At 46.3% G+C, this 15528-nt stretch overlaps 1 protein-coding gene across 17 annotated transcripts in view; it reads right to left on the bottom strand.

Moving 5' to 3' along the window:
- Positions 1–15528, bottom strand: part of shot (dystonin-like protein short stop) — a 141646-nt gene that overhangs the window by 20895 nt on the left and 105223 nt on the right. For 16 of the 17 annotated variants that reach the window (XM_090180926.1, XM_090180931.1, XM_090180933.1 and 13 more), the window contains 8 exons: positions 15234–15503; positions 14973–15150; positions 14446–14903; positions 14194–14384; positions 13956–14118; positions 13632–13715; positions 12395–12610; positions 1402–10992 (listed from right to left, as the gene is read on the bottom strand). In XM_090180926.1, the coding sequence (XP_090037052.1) occupies positions 1402–10992; positions 12395–12610; positions 13632–13715; positions 13956–14118; positions 14194–14384; positions 14446–14903; positions 14973–15150; positions 15234–15503 (11151 nt within the window). The remainder of the gene's footprint in view (positions 1–1401; positions 10993–12394; positions 12611–13631; positions 13716–13955; positions 14119–14193; positions 14385–14445; positions 14904–14972; positions 15151–15233; positions 15504–15528) is intronic. The other variant, XM_090180934.1, reaches the window with a different exon arrangement.

Here is a 15528-nt window from a genome sequence, read left to right as displayed (position 1 = left end):
AATGGCTACTTTCAAAGTGACTTTTTCTTTAGTATTGGGGTCTAGCATCAATCCGGAAGCGGCGTCATATCGCCTTAATTCTAAGGCTTCTTGAAGGGACCAAGGGAATTTGCCGTTGATCAAAAAACCTTTCGCTAAGGCATTTTCTAAATTTATCGGGGAAGGATGTACTAAACTACCGCGTTTGCCATCGACTAGCCCCGACTTCAACGCGTCCTTCAAAGTTACTAAGCTGTCCGACCGGCTGTCTTTAACCCTAATCGAATCCGGGTCCAAGAAACCCGCGTCAATACCTTCCTCCAACGTCAGCTCATTGCCGGTAGCGGGGTCAAAGAATGTGCTATTTTGAGGGTCGTACAAATTGTTCGTGATTGCGTCAATAATCGATTTCGGAGCCCGATTGGTGACGACCATTTTCTTCGCGATGGCTCCGTCGAATGAACACGGTTTATTCGATACCATGTCCACGACTTTCCCCCCTTTCACATCCACGATTTTCTTTTCAATAGCCTCTTTCAAAGATAAGTATTTGCCGGTTTTAGTGTTTTTGATAGCGGTGATATAGGGATCGACCAAACCACGATCAATGGCTTGGGAGATATCCATGGGCTGTCTGGTAACTGGGTCCACTAGGTTACCTTGTTTGGGGTTGTAATGACCTCGTAACACCAGGGATTCTAAGGAAACTGGGTGTCTCTTGACTACCAAGTAGCCTCGCTTAAAAGCGGTGCCCAGGGTGATTTGTTGTCCAGTGACGGGGTGGAAATACAAATTACGATGAAGATCTATCAGGCCGGAGCGGGTTGCCTCTTTGACAGTGACTAAATCGTGGACTTTGGGGCTAAAGAAGGAAACGGAGGAAGGATCGATCAGGGAGGTATCGAGAGCTTGGGAGATTGGGACGAAAATGCCCGTGGTTTTCTTGCAGACGCCTACCCTATCCATATCGAACACGTTTTCTTCGATGGCCGATCGCAGCGTCATGGATTTCGGAACGGAAGTGATGATTTTCGCGCCTTCTAGGATCAACAAACCACGTTCGCCCGCCTCGAAGAAGGGGCACCTTTCGCCGATGTCCCGGTTGATATATTCCCCGGTTAACTCGTCTACTAACCCATCTCGCATCGCGCGCTCTAGCGGTATAAATTCGCCGCTAGTTGGATCGAGTACTTTGATAGCGTCGCCTGGAATCAGACCTAGGGTTAACAATTCGAAGAAAGTAGCTTTTTCTCCCGAGAGGGGGTTAAGAAATGCGCCAGTAATACGGTCGTAGAAGCCTCTGTCGGATGCGTAGGCCGCGCTTAAGCGATCAGAAACGGTTATTTTAGGAGTAGTAGTAGTAGAAATAGCGCTAGAAGTAGAGTGAGAAGAAGAAACGTGTTCTTCCCGTAAGGGCTCTACCTGCAACTCAATCAGCTCGGGTAAAGTCACTTCGGTTCTGCTTTGAATCTCTATGAGAGATTCCAAAGTGACCTTCTGTTTCTCGATGGCGTCGCGTAATAGTCGGCGACCGCAACGAGGAATGTCGACGTAACAAGTGTCGGCGTTGACGACTCCGGTTTCGAGCGCGTTTCGTAGACGAAGCTGTTGACCAATCATGGGTGGAGCTTCCACTTCCTGTCTTACCTCGGTGTACTTGATGATTTTTATTTCGGTATGTTCTTGCTTACGAGACACGAGTTCTACCGTGGGCGAAGGATGAGACACGACAAGATCTTTGCTCGAAGACTGACTCGTTTGCTTCTCGGAAAACGGAACAATGTCCACAACGCTGGAAATTTCGCGAATAGCGATATCTTCTTTGGACTGAACGATTTCCTTGATGGGAGAAATAGATTCTCTGGAAACGACCGTTTTGGACGTTTTCACGCTGGTTTTCGAAGGGGATGTTTCCAAAGAATTGGGCCTTTTCACTTCGGTTTTGACCGGAGAACTTTCTTTACTAGATACTCTCTTTTCGCGAGTTTCTTTGACCTCTACGGTGGCCTTTGAAGTCAGAGTGGGCGAAGTTTCTCTTGAGGTTACCGCATCGAAGGATGTTTCTAAGAGGGTCGTCTTTGCGGGCGATGAATGCAGACTCGTCGTCTCCCTTACTTCGACTGTTTTCGAGGTGACAACGGAAGAGGCTCTGACCTGGGAAGTTTCCCTAGATGTCTTCGATTCCTTCCTATCTCTGGATTCGACTACTTCAGTAACTGAAGTTTTAGTAGGAGAAGTTACTCTTAACGGCTTCCTGTCTGTAGATTCGACTACTTCAGTAATCGATATTTTAGTAGGAGAAGTTTCTCTTGACGGCTTCCTGTCTGTAGATTCGACTACTTCAGTAATTGATATTTTAGTAGGGGAAGTTTCTCTAGATGTAGTCTTGGTGGTGTACTTTTTATCTTTGGATTCGACCACTTCGGTAATAATGGGTTTGGTAGATGTTTCTCGACTACTAACTTTACCACCTCTTTCCTCCCTCGTTTCAACCTTTTCGAAGGAGACGACGGAAGTCTTAACAGGCGATGTTTCTCGAGACGTTTTGGAATCTTTTTGGTTTATAACTTCCGTAAATGACGTTTTAGTGGGCGAAGTTTCCCTACTGACGACTTTACCTCTTTCGTCCCTCGTCTCTTTCACTTCAACAGTCTTCGAAGTGACCACGGATGTGCGTGAAGAGGCGTCTCGAGATGTTTTGGAATCTTTTCTATCCTTCGTTTCGATAGTCTCCGTAACGGATGTCTTGGTTGGAGACGTTCTACCTTTAGCTTCCTTAGATTCGTGAACTTCGATGGTTTTGGTTGATGTAACGCTCGTTTTAGTAGGCGAGGTTTCTCGGGGTTTATCCCGTTTATCAATTTCAGTAACAACGGTTTTCGTTGGAGATGTTTCTCTGCTGATAACTCTGCCCTTTTCATCCTTGACTTCTTTTATCTCAGTTCGGGATGTGATCACGGTTCCCTTGATTGGCGAGCTTTCTCTAGATTTTGATTCGATCTTTTCTCTAACGATCGTTTTCGTCGGGGATGATTCGCGGCTGACAACGCGTCCTTTTTCGTCTCGCGTCTCTTTCACTTCTACAGTAGTTTTCGACGAAACAACAGACGTCTTTGTAGGCGAAGTTTCTCTGGAAGTTTTTGAATCTTTCTTCTCTCGGACCTCAACAATCTCTCTGACTGGGCTGGTCTTGGTAGGAGATGTTTCTTTGCTAGTGGTCCTTACGTCTCTAGATTCTTTAATTTCGACGCTGGACTTGGAAGTGACTGAGGTCTTGCTAGTTGCGGATTTGGAATCGATGACGTCCTTGTTATCGACAACGTCTCGAATGAGAGTCCTCGTTGGCGAAACCTCCTTGCTAGAAACGAAGCTTTCAATGACTTCCACTCTTTTGGTGGGAGACGTCTTGCTCTCTTTGGTTTCGATAGTCTCTTTGACAGTTTTAGTGGTTCTGGTAGGTGACGATTCCTTCGAGGAAACTTCTCGGTTGTCGGTAGTTTCAATAATAGTTTTGGAGATGGTTTTCGTCGGGGACGACTCTCTAGATGTTACGTCTCTGTTGTCAAGGACATCTTTAACGATACGAGTTACTGTTTTGGTAGGTGACGTCTCTCGCGACTTTGTTTCGCTCACTTCAACGCCACTTTTGGTAGTTTTAACAGTCGTTTTGGAATCCTTAGTGTCTACAGTTTCTTTAACCGTCTTGCTAGTTTTAGTAGGGCTATTCTCTCTGGATGAAACCTCGATAGTTTCCTTGGTTGTTTTAACGCTAGTTTTCGTCGGTGAAGTTTCTTTAATAACCTTCTCTCGGACCTCTTTTCCGGGTTTTACGGATTCAGTGACGGTGGTAGTCACGACCGTGTCGCCCCGAAGACGGGTGGATTCGGTGGTTTCACTTTTTGTGGGAGACGGAGTGCGAGATTTGGTCGGGGACGCGGTCGGAGAACCTCCTCTTTTAGTAACGCTCGTCGTAGTCGTCGAATACGCGGAGGAACTTTCTTTCAAGGTTTTCGAACTCTTCGAAGTAGCTTCGCTAATGGCAGACGCGATGGCCGCGCCGGCTAAAACGGGAGCGCCTAAAACCGCTATCAAACCAAGTTTAACGGCTTCCGAAACGTTAATCTTCTTACCGGTTTTCGTGTCCACCGTTTTACCCGAATTTAAATCGATAGTTCCGCGGTCAATCGCGTCCTTGGTCGCGATGAAAGTACCGCTTTCCGTATCGTAAATTTTCGCGTCCAAGTCGATCAAGTCCTTCTTAACGAGCTCCTTCAACGTAACGAGTTTTCCCGTCTGCGGATCGCGAAACTTATCAGATTTTTCGTCATACAAATTTTCGCACGCGTGAGTTAAAGTGAATTTGTGAGTTTGGCTCGATTCCTCCTTGTCCGCGGTTAGAACGCCCCGCCGAAGCGCGTCAGAAATCGGTACAATTTTTCCAGTGGAGTCCGTATACGTCTTGTCTTCCAAGTTTATCAGACCTCGCTCGATGGCTTGCGAAAACGTCATGGGGAAGGTCTCCGTCTTAACGACAACCTTCACAACGCCCTTGGCTTCGGCTTCTTCGATGCTCATTATTTGGCCAGTGTTTACCTCTTTGACTTTGTTCGAGCTTATCATAATATACCCGGGTTCAGTTTCGATCGTGCGCGACTCGGTTCTGGTTTGAATGGACGACGAGATCGTAGAAGTAGTTACCCAACTCGGGGATACTTCGGTTATCATTTGGGATACTACATTTCCTCGCGTTGTGACGGGTCCGACTTGGAGTAAGCCGGTCTCTACCGCCGAAGTTATCGGTATGGGTTTTCCTGTTGTTGGATGGCGAATAGTGCCAGTAGCCGTGTCAATAAGCCTTTTTTCGATGGCTTCCGATAAGCCGATACTTTCGGATGATACGGGGTAAGGCAAGGTCATAATGAGTCCTTTCTCGATAGCCTCTTGAATTGGCATTTTTTTGTTAGTTACGGGGTGTATGTATTCCTTAGAAGCCAAATTGACGATACCGTGTTGTACAGCCACGGGGAACGTTGGCCCCAGTAAGGCGGTTTCGGTCAAAAGTGGTTTCGAAGTTTCAAAAAGTTTGTGTTTTTGTGACGCTTCGTAGAGGGAAGATTTCCCGCTCGGAAGTTGCACTGTTGACGTAGTTCTGTCGATGATGCCTTTCTTGATAGCGTCTTCCAACGAGATTTTCTTCTTGGTGTTCGGTTCGGTAATCAGAGCGGAAGAATCTATCACATCGCACAGAATAGCTTCGTGGATAGTTAGCAAAGCACCCGTTTCGGGGTGGATGATCTTGCTGCTGACCTGATCGATTAAGCCTTGGTTTACCGCTTCGGGAATACTCAGGGTTCGTCCAACTGGGATCAAAAGACGGCCACTTTGACTGTCCAAGACGCCGCTTTGAATGGCTTCTTTAATCGTAAGTTTATCGCCTTTGGATGGATGCTTTATGGCGCCGGCGTTGCCGTCAATTAACTTCAAATCAATAGCTTCGTCCAAAGTGACTGGTTGACCATTAGGTCCTGACAACGTTTCGGCTTCGCTTAATATCTTGGCCGTTTTCTCGTCGACAATACCGGCTTGAACGGCGTCTTTGGACGTGACAGCTTTCCTTCGCACTTTTTGTAAGACTACGGCTTCTCTAGCCGGTGTTTCTACAGTTCTGGCTTTCCCGAATGTGACTTCGAATTTGGGCTCTGCAATTCCAACTTTGGAGGTTTTCGTTGTAACCTTGCTTTTCTTCAACAATTCCACTCCCTTTTCGTCGATGAAACCCTTTTTAACGGCTTCTTGATACGGTAACCTTTGACCCGTGCTCGGATCAATGACCGTTACGCTCGTTCTGGCAGGAATGCCTTCGCCCTTTCTAATTTTTTCGGCTGTTTTCTCGTCGACCAATCCTTTCTCCACGGCTTTGTCCAAAGAAATCGACTCCCCAGTTTTCTCGTCCACTATCGCTATCGTAGACGAAACGTGAGTTTTGATTTCGTCCCCTCGTTTGATCACTTCAATAACTTGGCTGACAGCGTCTTGGTCAATTAAGCCTTTTTCTAAAGCTTCTTTCAAAGGCATTCTGTTACCGCTATTAGGATCGGTAACCATTACCGATAGGCTTTGCATAACTTGTACGTTTTCGCTCGAAATACTGCCAGGACTATCTTGAATGCTTGAGATCGATTTTTGTAGCGTGTCAGTATCAATTACGCCTCGTTTAACTGCATCATCCAAGTTCAGTGACTTGACGCTCTCTAAATCGGACATTTGTTCGGAATCGTCCGTAGCCGTGGTCTTGTAGATGGCTTGACCTCTGGTAGTGACGACGGTCGTGGCTCTACCCGTTCCTTTCATGGCTTCCACAGCCGCCATTGTAGCGACTACGGGAGCGGCGGCCAAAACAATCAAACCCTTTTTGACGGCTTCGCCCAATGACACCTTTTTACCGGACTTTTTATCTTGATACAAGCCGGTTTTTTTGTCCAAAAGGCCCTTTTTAGAAGCCTCTTCCAAGGTGATGTTTTTGTTTGTGGCTGGGTCTTGAATAACGAACAGATCGGGATCTACCTTTTTGGTCTTGATGGCGGTGGACAGATCCATTTTATCGTCGGTGGCTTTGTTCCAAACGATCATATTTGTGGGGTCGAAAAAGAGATCAGGAGCCACTTCGATGTACTCGACCGATTGGTAGGATACGGTTCTGGTTTCGGTGGTATATTCCGAAGGGGCTTCAGGTTGCCATCCGGACTGGGATATCTGGAGTACTTTAGAGGTTTGAGACGTCCCCGAAGTAGTTATTTTAGTAGCGCTGGACCTTTCTTCCAGTATGACGTACTTTTTCTCGATAGCTTCTCTCATGGCAAGTTTGACCTTCTTTCTGGAATCGCCATAATGTCCAGTCGCGTCTAAAATTCCTTTCTCCAGGGCCTTTAGCACGGTTAGTATTCTTTTACTAACCGGTTCAACTACTTGGGCGGATGCGGGGTTAATAATTTCCATTTTAATGGTCTCTTCGAACGAAACCAATCGGTCGGTACCCGGAATGGTGAACATGCCGCTATCAGGATCGAAAAACTTCTGTTCAATGGCTTCCTTCAAGAACCAGCCATCAGCGGGTAAGTCCAACACTTGGGTGTGTTTTTTAGTAGATACTTTAGTTATCACCTTCTCGTCGAAATCGGAGCTGCCGTTGCTAATAAGGGGACTTCCCTTTCGAATGACAGTTTTAGTAACAGTTTCTTTAGTGGGCGACGGTGTTCTGGATTTGGGTTCGTCTTTAGGTTTGGCTTTTTTAGCGTCATCCTTTTTAGGTGACGATGGCCTGCTCTCTTCTTTCTTAGGGGATGTTGGCCTAGATTCTTTCTTGGTGTCGTCTTTTTTAGGCGACGATGGCCTATCGGTTTTCGAATCGATTTCATTTCTAGATACGGAGCTAACTTCGCTAGTTTTAATGGTTGAAGAGACAGTTTTACTGACCGTTGAGGGCGTGGATTCCTTCTTGGGCGAGGTCGATCTCGAATCCTTCTTGGTTTCGATTCGGCTCTCGATTTTGGACGAAATAGTCTTATCCGAAACGGTAGACGATGGCACATCTTTGCGAATCACAGTGCTGGTTTTAATCACGGTTTCTTTAACTGGCGAAGGCGTTCGAGATCTGCTGCCGTTCTTGACGATCGTTGTCGTAGTGGTCGTAGTTTTAGTCGGTGATGTCTCTCGGCTATCCGCGCACGAGCTGGAGAAGCTCTCGCGTTTGCTGGAAACGCTGCTGGAAAATTCGCGTCTGGATTCCGAAGAGGTAATTCTCGATTCCGAAGTCACGCTGGTTTCTTTTCCGGGCGATGGCGAACGATCTTTCATGAACGAAGGAGTCCTGGGTATCGAAGAAGTAAAGCCTTTGCTTTCAAACGACGATGTTATCCTAGTATCCATGACGATGTCTTTCCCGGGAGAAGTTCTATCCTTGACGGGCGACGGCGATCTATCCTTGACGTTCGACGGCGATCTATCCCGCGTAGGAATCGACGAAGAATATTCCCGAGTGGATTCGAATGTGGATGAAAACACCACTTCGCTTTTAACCGTACTGTCTTTTATGAGAGAGGGTGATCTTTCCTTGGTAGTCGACTGCGGTGAGTCTTTGGTAGGAGACGGTGTTCGCTCCTTAATCAACGACGTCTTTCTATCGCGAGTCGGAGTGGATGGAAGATCCTTGGTCGGGCTCTTTTCCCTCTTGGGCGGGGTTGGAGATTCCGCCGGTTTCTCCTTCTTTGGGCTAGTAGGAGGCGACGTCACGTCTTTCTTCGTAGGCGAAGGAGCTCTCTCTTTCGTCGGTGAAGGTGGACTGGTTGTTTCCTTCTGAACCCGAGTCGTTTTGGTCGTAGCTATTTCTTTCGTCGGCGAGGTAGTCTGTCGTCCCACGCCGTCTGTTCTAGTAACTTCTCTATCCTTGGACACCACCCTCGTAGTAATGACGCTACTCGTTTCGCTAGACTCTTTACGCGTGACGGAGGAAAGCGTATCTTTCGAAGGCGACCTTTCTTTCGTCGGGGATTTAGGTCTTTCCCTTTTTGGCTTTTCGGGCTGTTCGTCTTGCTTAGTAATCGACGATGACCTTGTTTTAATGTCTTTAGTAGGCGAGGGTGTTCTTTCCCCGTCTTCGCGAGGGGCTTTATCGGTAGAGGAGCCTCTCGCTTTGCTCCTGAGTGGAGGCGTGGGTGCCGCTTTCTCCGCGCTCGCTGATAAGTCGCCGTATGACGATACGGAATCTACCTCCGTGCGGCTGCTCCTACTCACGCTCGAAGTCGAGAAAGAGTTGACGCTGGCTACGCCCTCCGAACCAGATGAAGATTCTAGAATGGTCTTGACCCGTCTGGTGACGGTCGGAGCGTGGACGGTTTCCGTCACTTTAGAAACGTTCGAAGGCGTATCGGCCGATAAAACCAACACTCCTCTGTTAACGGCTTCGTCGATCGTTATCACCTCTCCGCTGTCGGGAAGACTAAACATACCGTCCTCTCGAACCAGACCTCTCTTGACGGCGTCTTGAAACGTTATCTTTACGTCCGAAGTGCTTCCGTGGGACGTCACGGTAACGTACCTAGTAACCGTTTTAGTAACCGTGGCCATGGTAACGGTGATATTTAGTATTCCCTTAAGAGTGCCCGCCCCTTCCGGGGTTATGATTCCTTTCTGAACGGCTTCGTTCAAGGGCAAGGTTCGCTTAGTTTTAGGATCTCTCAAGTGACCCAGCTTATGATCGATAATACCTTTGCAAACAGCTTCTAACAAAGTCATTTCTTTGCCCCGTTCGTCCTTGATTCCGATTTTCTTATCTAAAATGTCGTAAATTTGGGGTTGAATGAATCCCTGCGCCACGGCGTCTTGCAACGTCATCTGTTGTCCGTTGGAGGTATTCTTAAATTTCTTCGTACTCAAATTTATAATTCCCTTAGCAACGGCTTCGTTAAAAGAAACGTACTGACCGGAAGTAGGGTCCTTCACTCCTTCGATATCAAAAATCTTTCTACTGCAAACCGAAGTAATGTAGCCTTTGTGAACGGCTTGAATTAAACTTATCTTTTGTCCAGTGGAAAGGTCGTTAAACTGACCGTCTGTTGTCAACACTCCTCGAGAGAGAGCTTCGGTCATGGTTAAGAGTTCTTGGGTGGTAGGGTGGATGATGCACTTGGATTCGGAATTCAGAACGCCCTTGGCAATAGCCTCGAGCAAGGTCAGCTTTCTCTTCGTGACGGGATCGGTGATCCGCCCACTATCGTCCAACATATTTAGTTCGAGCAGATCTTTCAACGTCGCGGGTCTGACGATGAAATTTTTGCGAAGGGCCTCGGGGAAGGTCAGCCTCTCGCGGGTCTTTTTGTTCACGTAACGACCGCTGGGAGCGTGAATTAAACCGCAGCTAATCGCGGCGGGCGTGGTTAGGATTTCGCCAGTCTGGGTGTTGACTATTTCCTTAGCATTGCCATTAATTATCCCTCGTTTGACGGCTTCGTCGATCAGAAATTTTTCGCCGGTGTCTTGGTCTAAAATGAGGCCAGTTTTATCTTCCACCAAATCGCGTTCGACGGCATCGCAGAGGAGGATGCCGTTTTCGGCCTCGTCTTCTCGCGGTCTCGATTCGATCATTCCGGATTTAAAGGCTTCGATCAGGGGTATCTCTCGATTCGTTTTGGGGTCTCGAAAGACGCCGGTATCGAAATCGACCAACTTCTTATCGACCGCTTCGTTCAGCGTAAGACGCGAAACGGCAATAATCTTGGAAGCGATCAAGTCTTCGGCTTTACCGGGTTTGAGTAGGCCGAGGCCTACCGCTTCGTCGCCGGTGATCGGTAATCCAGTTTTAGGATGCAGCAAAGTACCTCTTTCGAAGTCGTATAAATTCTCGCTGGCTGCGTCCAGAGTACCGAGTTCGACCCCATTTCGCGTTATCCCGCAAGGCGTTCGCAATTTGTCGAGGGTTCCGGGGCTAAGGTATCCCTTAAAGTCGGCTTCTTCGAGATTCATGACGTGTCCCGTCGCGAGATCGACAAACTGTCCCGTTCGTAGAAGCAGGACACCCTGCTTGATGGCGTTACCGATCGTCAAGCGCGCGCCGGTGCGGGTATTGAGGAGGCAGCGGTCGAGATGCGGGAACTCAGCCGGCATCGCTTCGTCCATTTTCTCGACGCGCCTGGTGCTGCGCACCTCGGTGAACGTAAGCGACGTACCGCTCATCGCGTTCAGACTGCTTCTCTTGGAAGCTGGCGGAGGAGACTCGATCTCGTCCAAGGACGTGGGACGTTTCGTGGGCGATCCGGCTTCGCCAATTCGCGTCTGACTGACGGACGGCGTTACTGGAGAGGCATAACTCGTTTCCGCGCCCCCCGACGACCGAATCCGCGACGCGTAATCGGCAGACTCGCGTTGGTAAGGTTGTCCTTCCGAACCGGTAACCATCTCCAAGGGTAGAGTGCGATAAGTCTTCAGGGCGATGGGTATCGCTCCCGCGACGGTGGTGTACTGCTCGGAGGGACCAGGGAAGAAGGGGTTGCGTTTCGTGAGGGGGGAGAGCAAAAAGGGGAGAGAGGGGCGGAAAGGTAACAGGGAGGAAAAGGAAAAGAAGAGAAAAAAAAGAGTCAGACACCCAGCGAGAAACACTCAAACCAAACAAACAAAAAAAGGACTATTAAAGTGCATCTCTCTCTCACGACATCGTTAGTTATTTTAATGAAGAAATTCATAAGCCGTGTTTACAGCGTACGATTAAAACCGTGTTTAGAGATACTTTTTAGTATTTTGATATTTCTTAAATAATTTAATAGACCTTTTTACCTTAATAAGTTATAAAACGATCATGCAATTTAATTTCACCAATTAAAATTCGAGCAATAAAAATATTTTTAAATCGGAAAGATAGAGAAGAGTGAAAATGTAAAATTTAGATTTTCGTTTACAGAAAAAAATGTAAATAAAAGTAGAAAATCGGAAAAAGATGAAAAATAAAAACGAAATAAATCGCCGCGTATTATACGGATTTTGTTTAACACCATGCATTTTCGTGCCGCAGAAGTTAGACTAAACGCAACAAACTCTAAAAGGTGCTTTTCGTTCGAAAGTTTTACGAGAGAAAGTGAAAAGACGAAAAATAATATATAGTTTTGATTTTCCTTTTCGAAAAGAGAGTTGGGTGGGGGGGGGGGGGATATTTTTTTTATAGTGACGTGAGTGGGGGGGGGGGAGACAGACGCTGCGCGAAAAATTACAAAAAACGCTTTCGGGTATTTAATCAAAAATGAGAAAGGCTGTGTGACGAGGGGGGAGGGGAAAAATTTGTTAAATAATGAAAACGTGTTTAAAAAATTTCCGATAATAGGCCGACGCGGTGGTTACTCGACCTACAAAAATCAAAAGTCAGTGACGCCCACGACGCGACAAACGACATTAAAAAATGCGTGAATGTGTGCTACGGTGTTTTATTTTAGTTTATGGAAAAAAAGTGAATAATAGCACACACAATGCGATAAATAAAATACGTAAACTAGCCATAAACAGATTAGGTTAAGTCATTCTTAGAAAACGTAGGTTTAGTTTCTTTAGAAATGTTTTTGCGTTAATATATGCTTATACCGAGATAACGCTTCCAAAATAGGAATGTGGAAAAGAGAAAACAAGTCGCGACTTTTAAACTTGTTTGTCATTTCGAGAATAAACTTGTTTTCCCTTTTAGGGACTGGCGTGCGATTTCGTGCAACAGACAGCGGTTCCAGCCGCGTAAGTACGACCTAAATTGAGTTTCCCGTTTCGTTAGGAGGGCGTGGCTGAGCGAGGATGATCTCACGCGACATCCTTTATCGAAATCGCACGCTTTTCCCCCGTTTTCAACTTATTAGGAGTTAATGAAGAGACGAAAAGTACGTCTTACTTGCACGTCTTGTTGCCTCGAAAGCATGTCGGTCAAGTCGTTGATTCGCTTGACCACGACGTCCACCACGGTGGTATAGTGGTTGTTGATGTCGTCCAGGTCGTGAGTGACCATCTCGGCTCCGCCGCTGACTTTGGGTTTCTTGATGGACCTGAGTTCCTCGGGGTGAAACTCGATCAATTGGTCGCGGTAGTGCCTAACTCGATCGTCGAAGATCTAAAACGAAGACGAAGAAAAAAGTGGCATTGTTGGTTCGGGGGAGAGGTTTTGTTCCGGCCATCGTATCGCGGTCAGTTCTCCGAGATTCCAACAACAAACATTAAGAATGCGGGATTTAAACGTTGCGCGGCCACTTTACGAGGTTTCAAGGAATAACGTTTCGAGCAGGAGCCAAAATTTCAAGCTTTCGAGAAATGCAGAGCCATCGTTTATACTCAAAAGCGGGGTGATCACAGAGTAAAACCAAGCGGTGGAATTATTATTATACCAACGGAATTAAACAACGTTTTCAATCGAAGACAACATTGCCCAAAAACGCTATAATACCAACAAAATATAACCCAAAATGATTTGCAGCAAAATAAAGTGGAAAGCCAATACATAATTATGTTAAAGAAACCCAAAGGACGGTATTGGACAAAACACTTTATAAAAAAGTTGGACAATAACAAATATAGGATGAATATAAAATTGAATGAAATCGATCGGCAGCCATCAATGCGCCCATATTTCGAACAAAATATTCGAGTAAGAGGAAAACGAGGCGGAAGAAACGCCAACACCAGTTGAGAAAAATATCAAAAGTACCCGCAAAAATCGAAAAAAAAAGAGGGTTGATTTGTACAAAATATCGAAATTGATCAATGCTTAGGATCAAACTTCGGTTCCGTCAAAGAAGGCATTCCCCGCCTTTGACAGAACTGAAGTACCTCGGATAACGCGCCATAAACCATACCCAAAAAGCGGACATAACACATCGTAACTGTAATGGGTCCGGGTATAAGCCCGCAAAGACAACCCAATTATACAAACAGTGCAATGGGACAATAGTTAGTTTCACGCTTAAATCACCTCTTGGAGGTTAATACATGTACGACACATAAACGAAACACAATGTGTTAAGTAGAGAAGTTAGTACATGTATTCGTAAAACGGTGTTTACGCGTGAACTGACCCTTTTTTGGCGAGACGCAAAAATATACGTAAATAAAATGGATAAAAGTGTAAAGAACATTACCTTGGTTTCACGAATGAATCTTCCACCATCGACGTTGACTCGCTCGATGACGCCTTTCTTATCGGCCAGCGTGCCGTACAAGTTCTTTAGCAAATAAAGGATCCTCGGTCATTAAGGCTACAAACGGCTAAAAACACCCTAGTTCCAAAAACCCAGGCCTCGACTGTCTTTAAATATTAATCGGTTAAGTTAATATAGTTACGATTAAACCACTACTCGGAAAGTTTGGTTTTAAATCATTAGATAAATATCATTCCTAGTTAAAACTACCGTTAGACAATTATGACGCGAGTTAGGAATTGGTAATTGGAAAAGCTGGCTTACTTTGACTGTCTCTAATTCGATGGCGGCTTCCTTGGCGTTCATGACCTTGAGGCTCTTACCACTCTTCAGATTAATTTCAGTCTTATTCAAGTAGGACTTCTCCTCCTTGGCCTTGGTTTGGTAGGCCGCCATGAGTTCGCTCGCGGCTTCGCAACTTCTAAGCCTAAGAGGAAGATTAAATATAGATATTGGCGCGCCGCGCTGACCGTCGTTTGATCATAAAGTTAAACAAATATACCTTTCGGAAGCTTGGGAACAGGCGTTGTCGTATCGTTTAGTCAGTTTTCGGATATCTTCGTCGAGTTTATTAACGTCCGAGTGAATAGTTTGTTTGGGCCGGCTACGTTCGGTCAAGCGGCGGACATTAGCGGCGTCAATTGGCAATTGGTCGATCAGCGATTGATTCTTTTCTAGCGTGTCTTTCAAAGCCTAGTAAAAAAAGATAATCTTATGGCCCTATCCCTTCGATATAACGAATGTAAGAACTGACCATTATGCTAATCTTCATTTTACGAATTCCATCGGTGTCGGATGGAATCTCGTCGTAGTGCGTCAGCTGCAGTTCGATGCTGGAGACGAACCTGGTCACTTCGTCCATGCCATGAACGGAGAGTTCGACGGCTTTAAGCCTTTCGATATAAATGTGAGAGACGCTCCACAGTCTCTCCCAAACGTCGACCAGGTTGTCGTAGCGGGTTTGCAAAGCCGGGGTTTTATTCTTGATGGCAGCGAAGAAAGCTTTAGCGTCGTTCACCTGCGGCTCCAAAGCGCGCAGCTCCGATTCGAATTCCTTGTGCTCTATCACCAATACTTCCAGATTACCCAAGTCCCTCGGGATCGGAGCTTGAACTCTGGCGTTTAGAGTGCGTTCTTTCTCGCTCAAAATGGGTTGCAAATTGGCCGACAGATCGTTAAATATGCGAGTGGGGCTCTTGGGGGAGCGTTCCTCTGTTGAAGACCAACTGGGCGTAAGTATTTACGCGAGCGACCTACTAAATATATAAGTAGGATACTAACCTTCTTCGTCCCTTAGCTTCTGCATAAGTTCTTGGAAGAGCCTGTTGCAGTACTGGATCTCTTCCTCCAAGCGTTTCAATTGCGGATCGTTGCGATCGCCTTCGCTCAGAAGTTTATCAGCGTCTTCGTTCAGCGCTTTCATGATAGCTTCACGCTGGCTGGGTCCCATCGCGCGGAACTGAGTGGACAAAGATAACGATTCAATATAATTTTTGCGAGAAATAAAAGAATATTAACGATAGTAGTTGGAATGGACCGTACTTGGGCAAGGTCCCAACCCTTGACGATCTTGATTGTGGCGAAAATCATGTTCAGCCTCAGACGATGTTGTTTCTTGGCCCATAATTGGACTACCATGTCGAATCGTCGTTTCAAGCTCTCGGCTAGTTCAATGGCTTCCGGATTCGGGGGAGGAATCAAGAAACAAACGGCTGGTACCATTCCCTCGGTTCCCTGAGAATTTATCACCTTCCATTTGACTTTTTGCGAATTATCGTGGAGCCAACATTGCTCGTCTTTGACAACGGACATCTAACGGGTTAAACTCGGTTAATTA

The sequence above is a fragment of the Leiobunum rupestre genome, chromosome 7 (genome assembly GCF_980474605.1).
Source record: "Leiobunum rupestre chromosome 7, qqLeiRupe1.1.hap1, whole genome shotgun sequence".
Taxonomy (NCBI): domain Eukaryota; kingdom Metazoa; phylum Arthropoda; class Arachnida; order Opiliones; family Sclerosomatidae; genus Leiobunum; species Leiobunum rupestre.
This window is presented reverse-complemented; position numbering and strand designations above follow the sequence as displayed.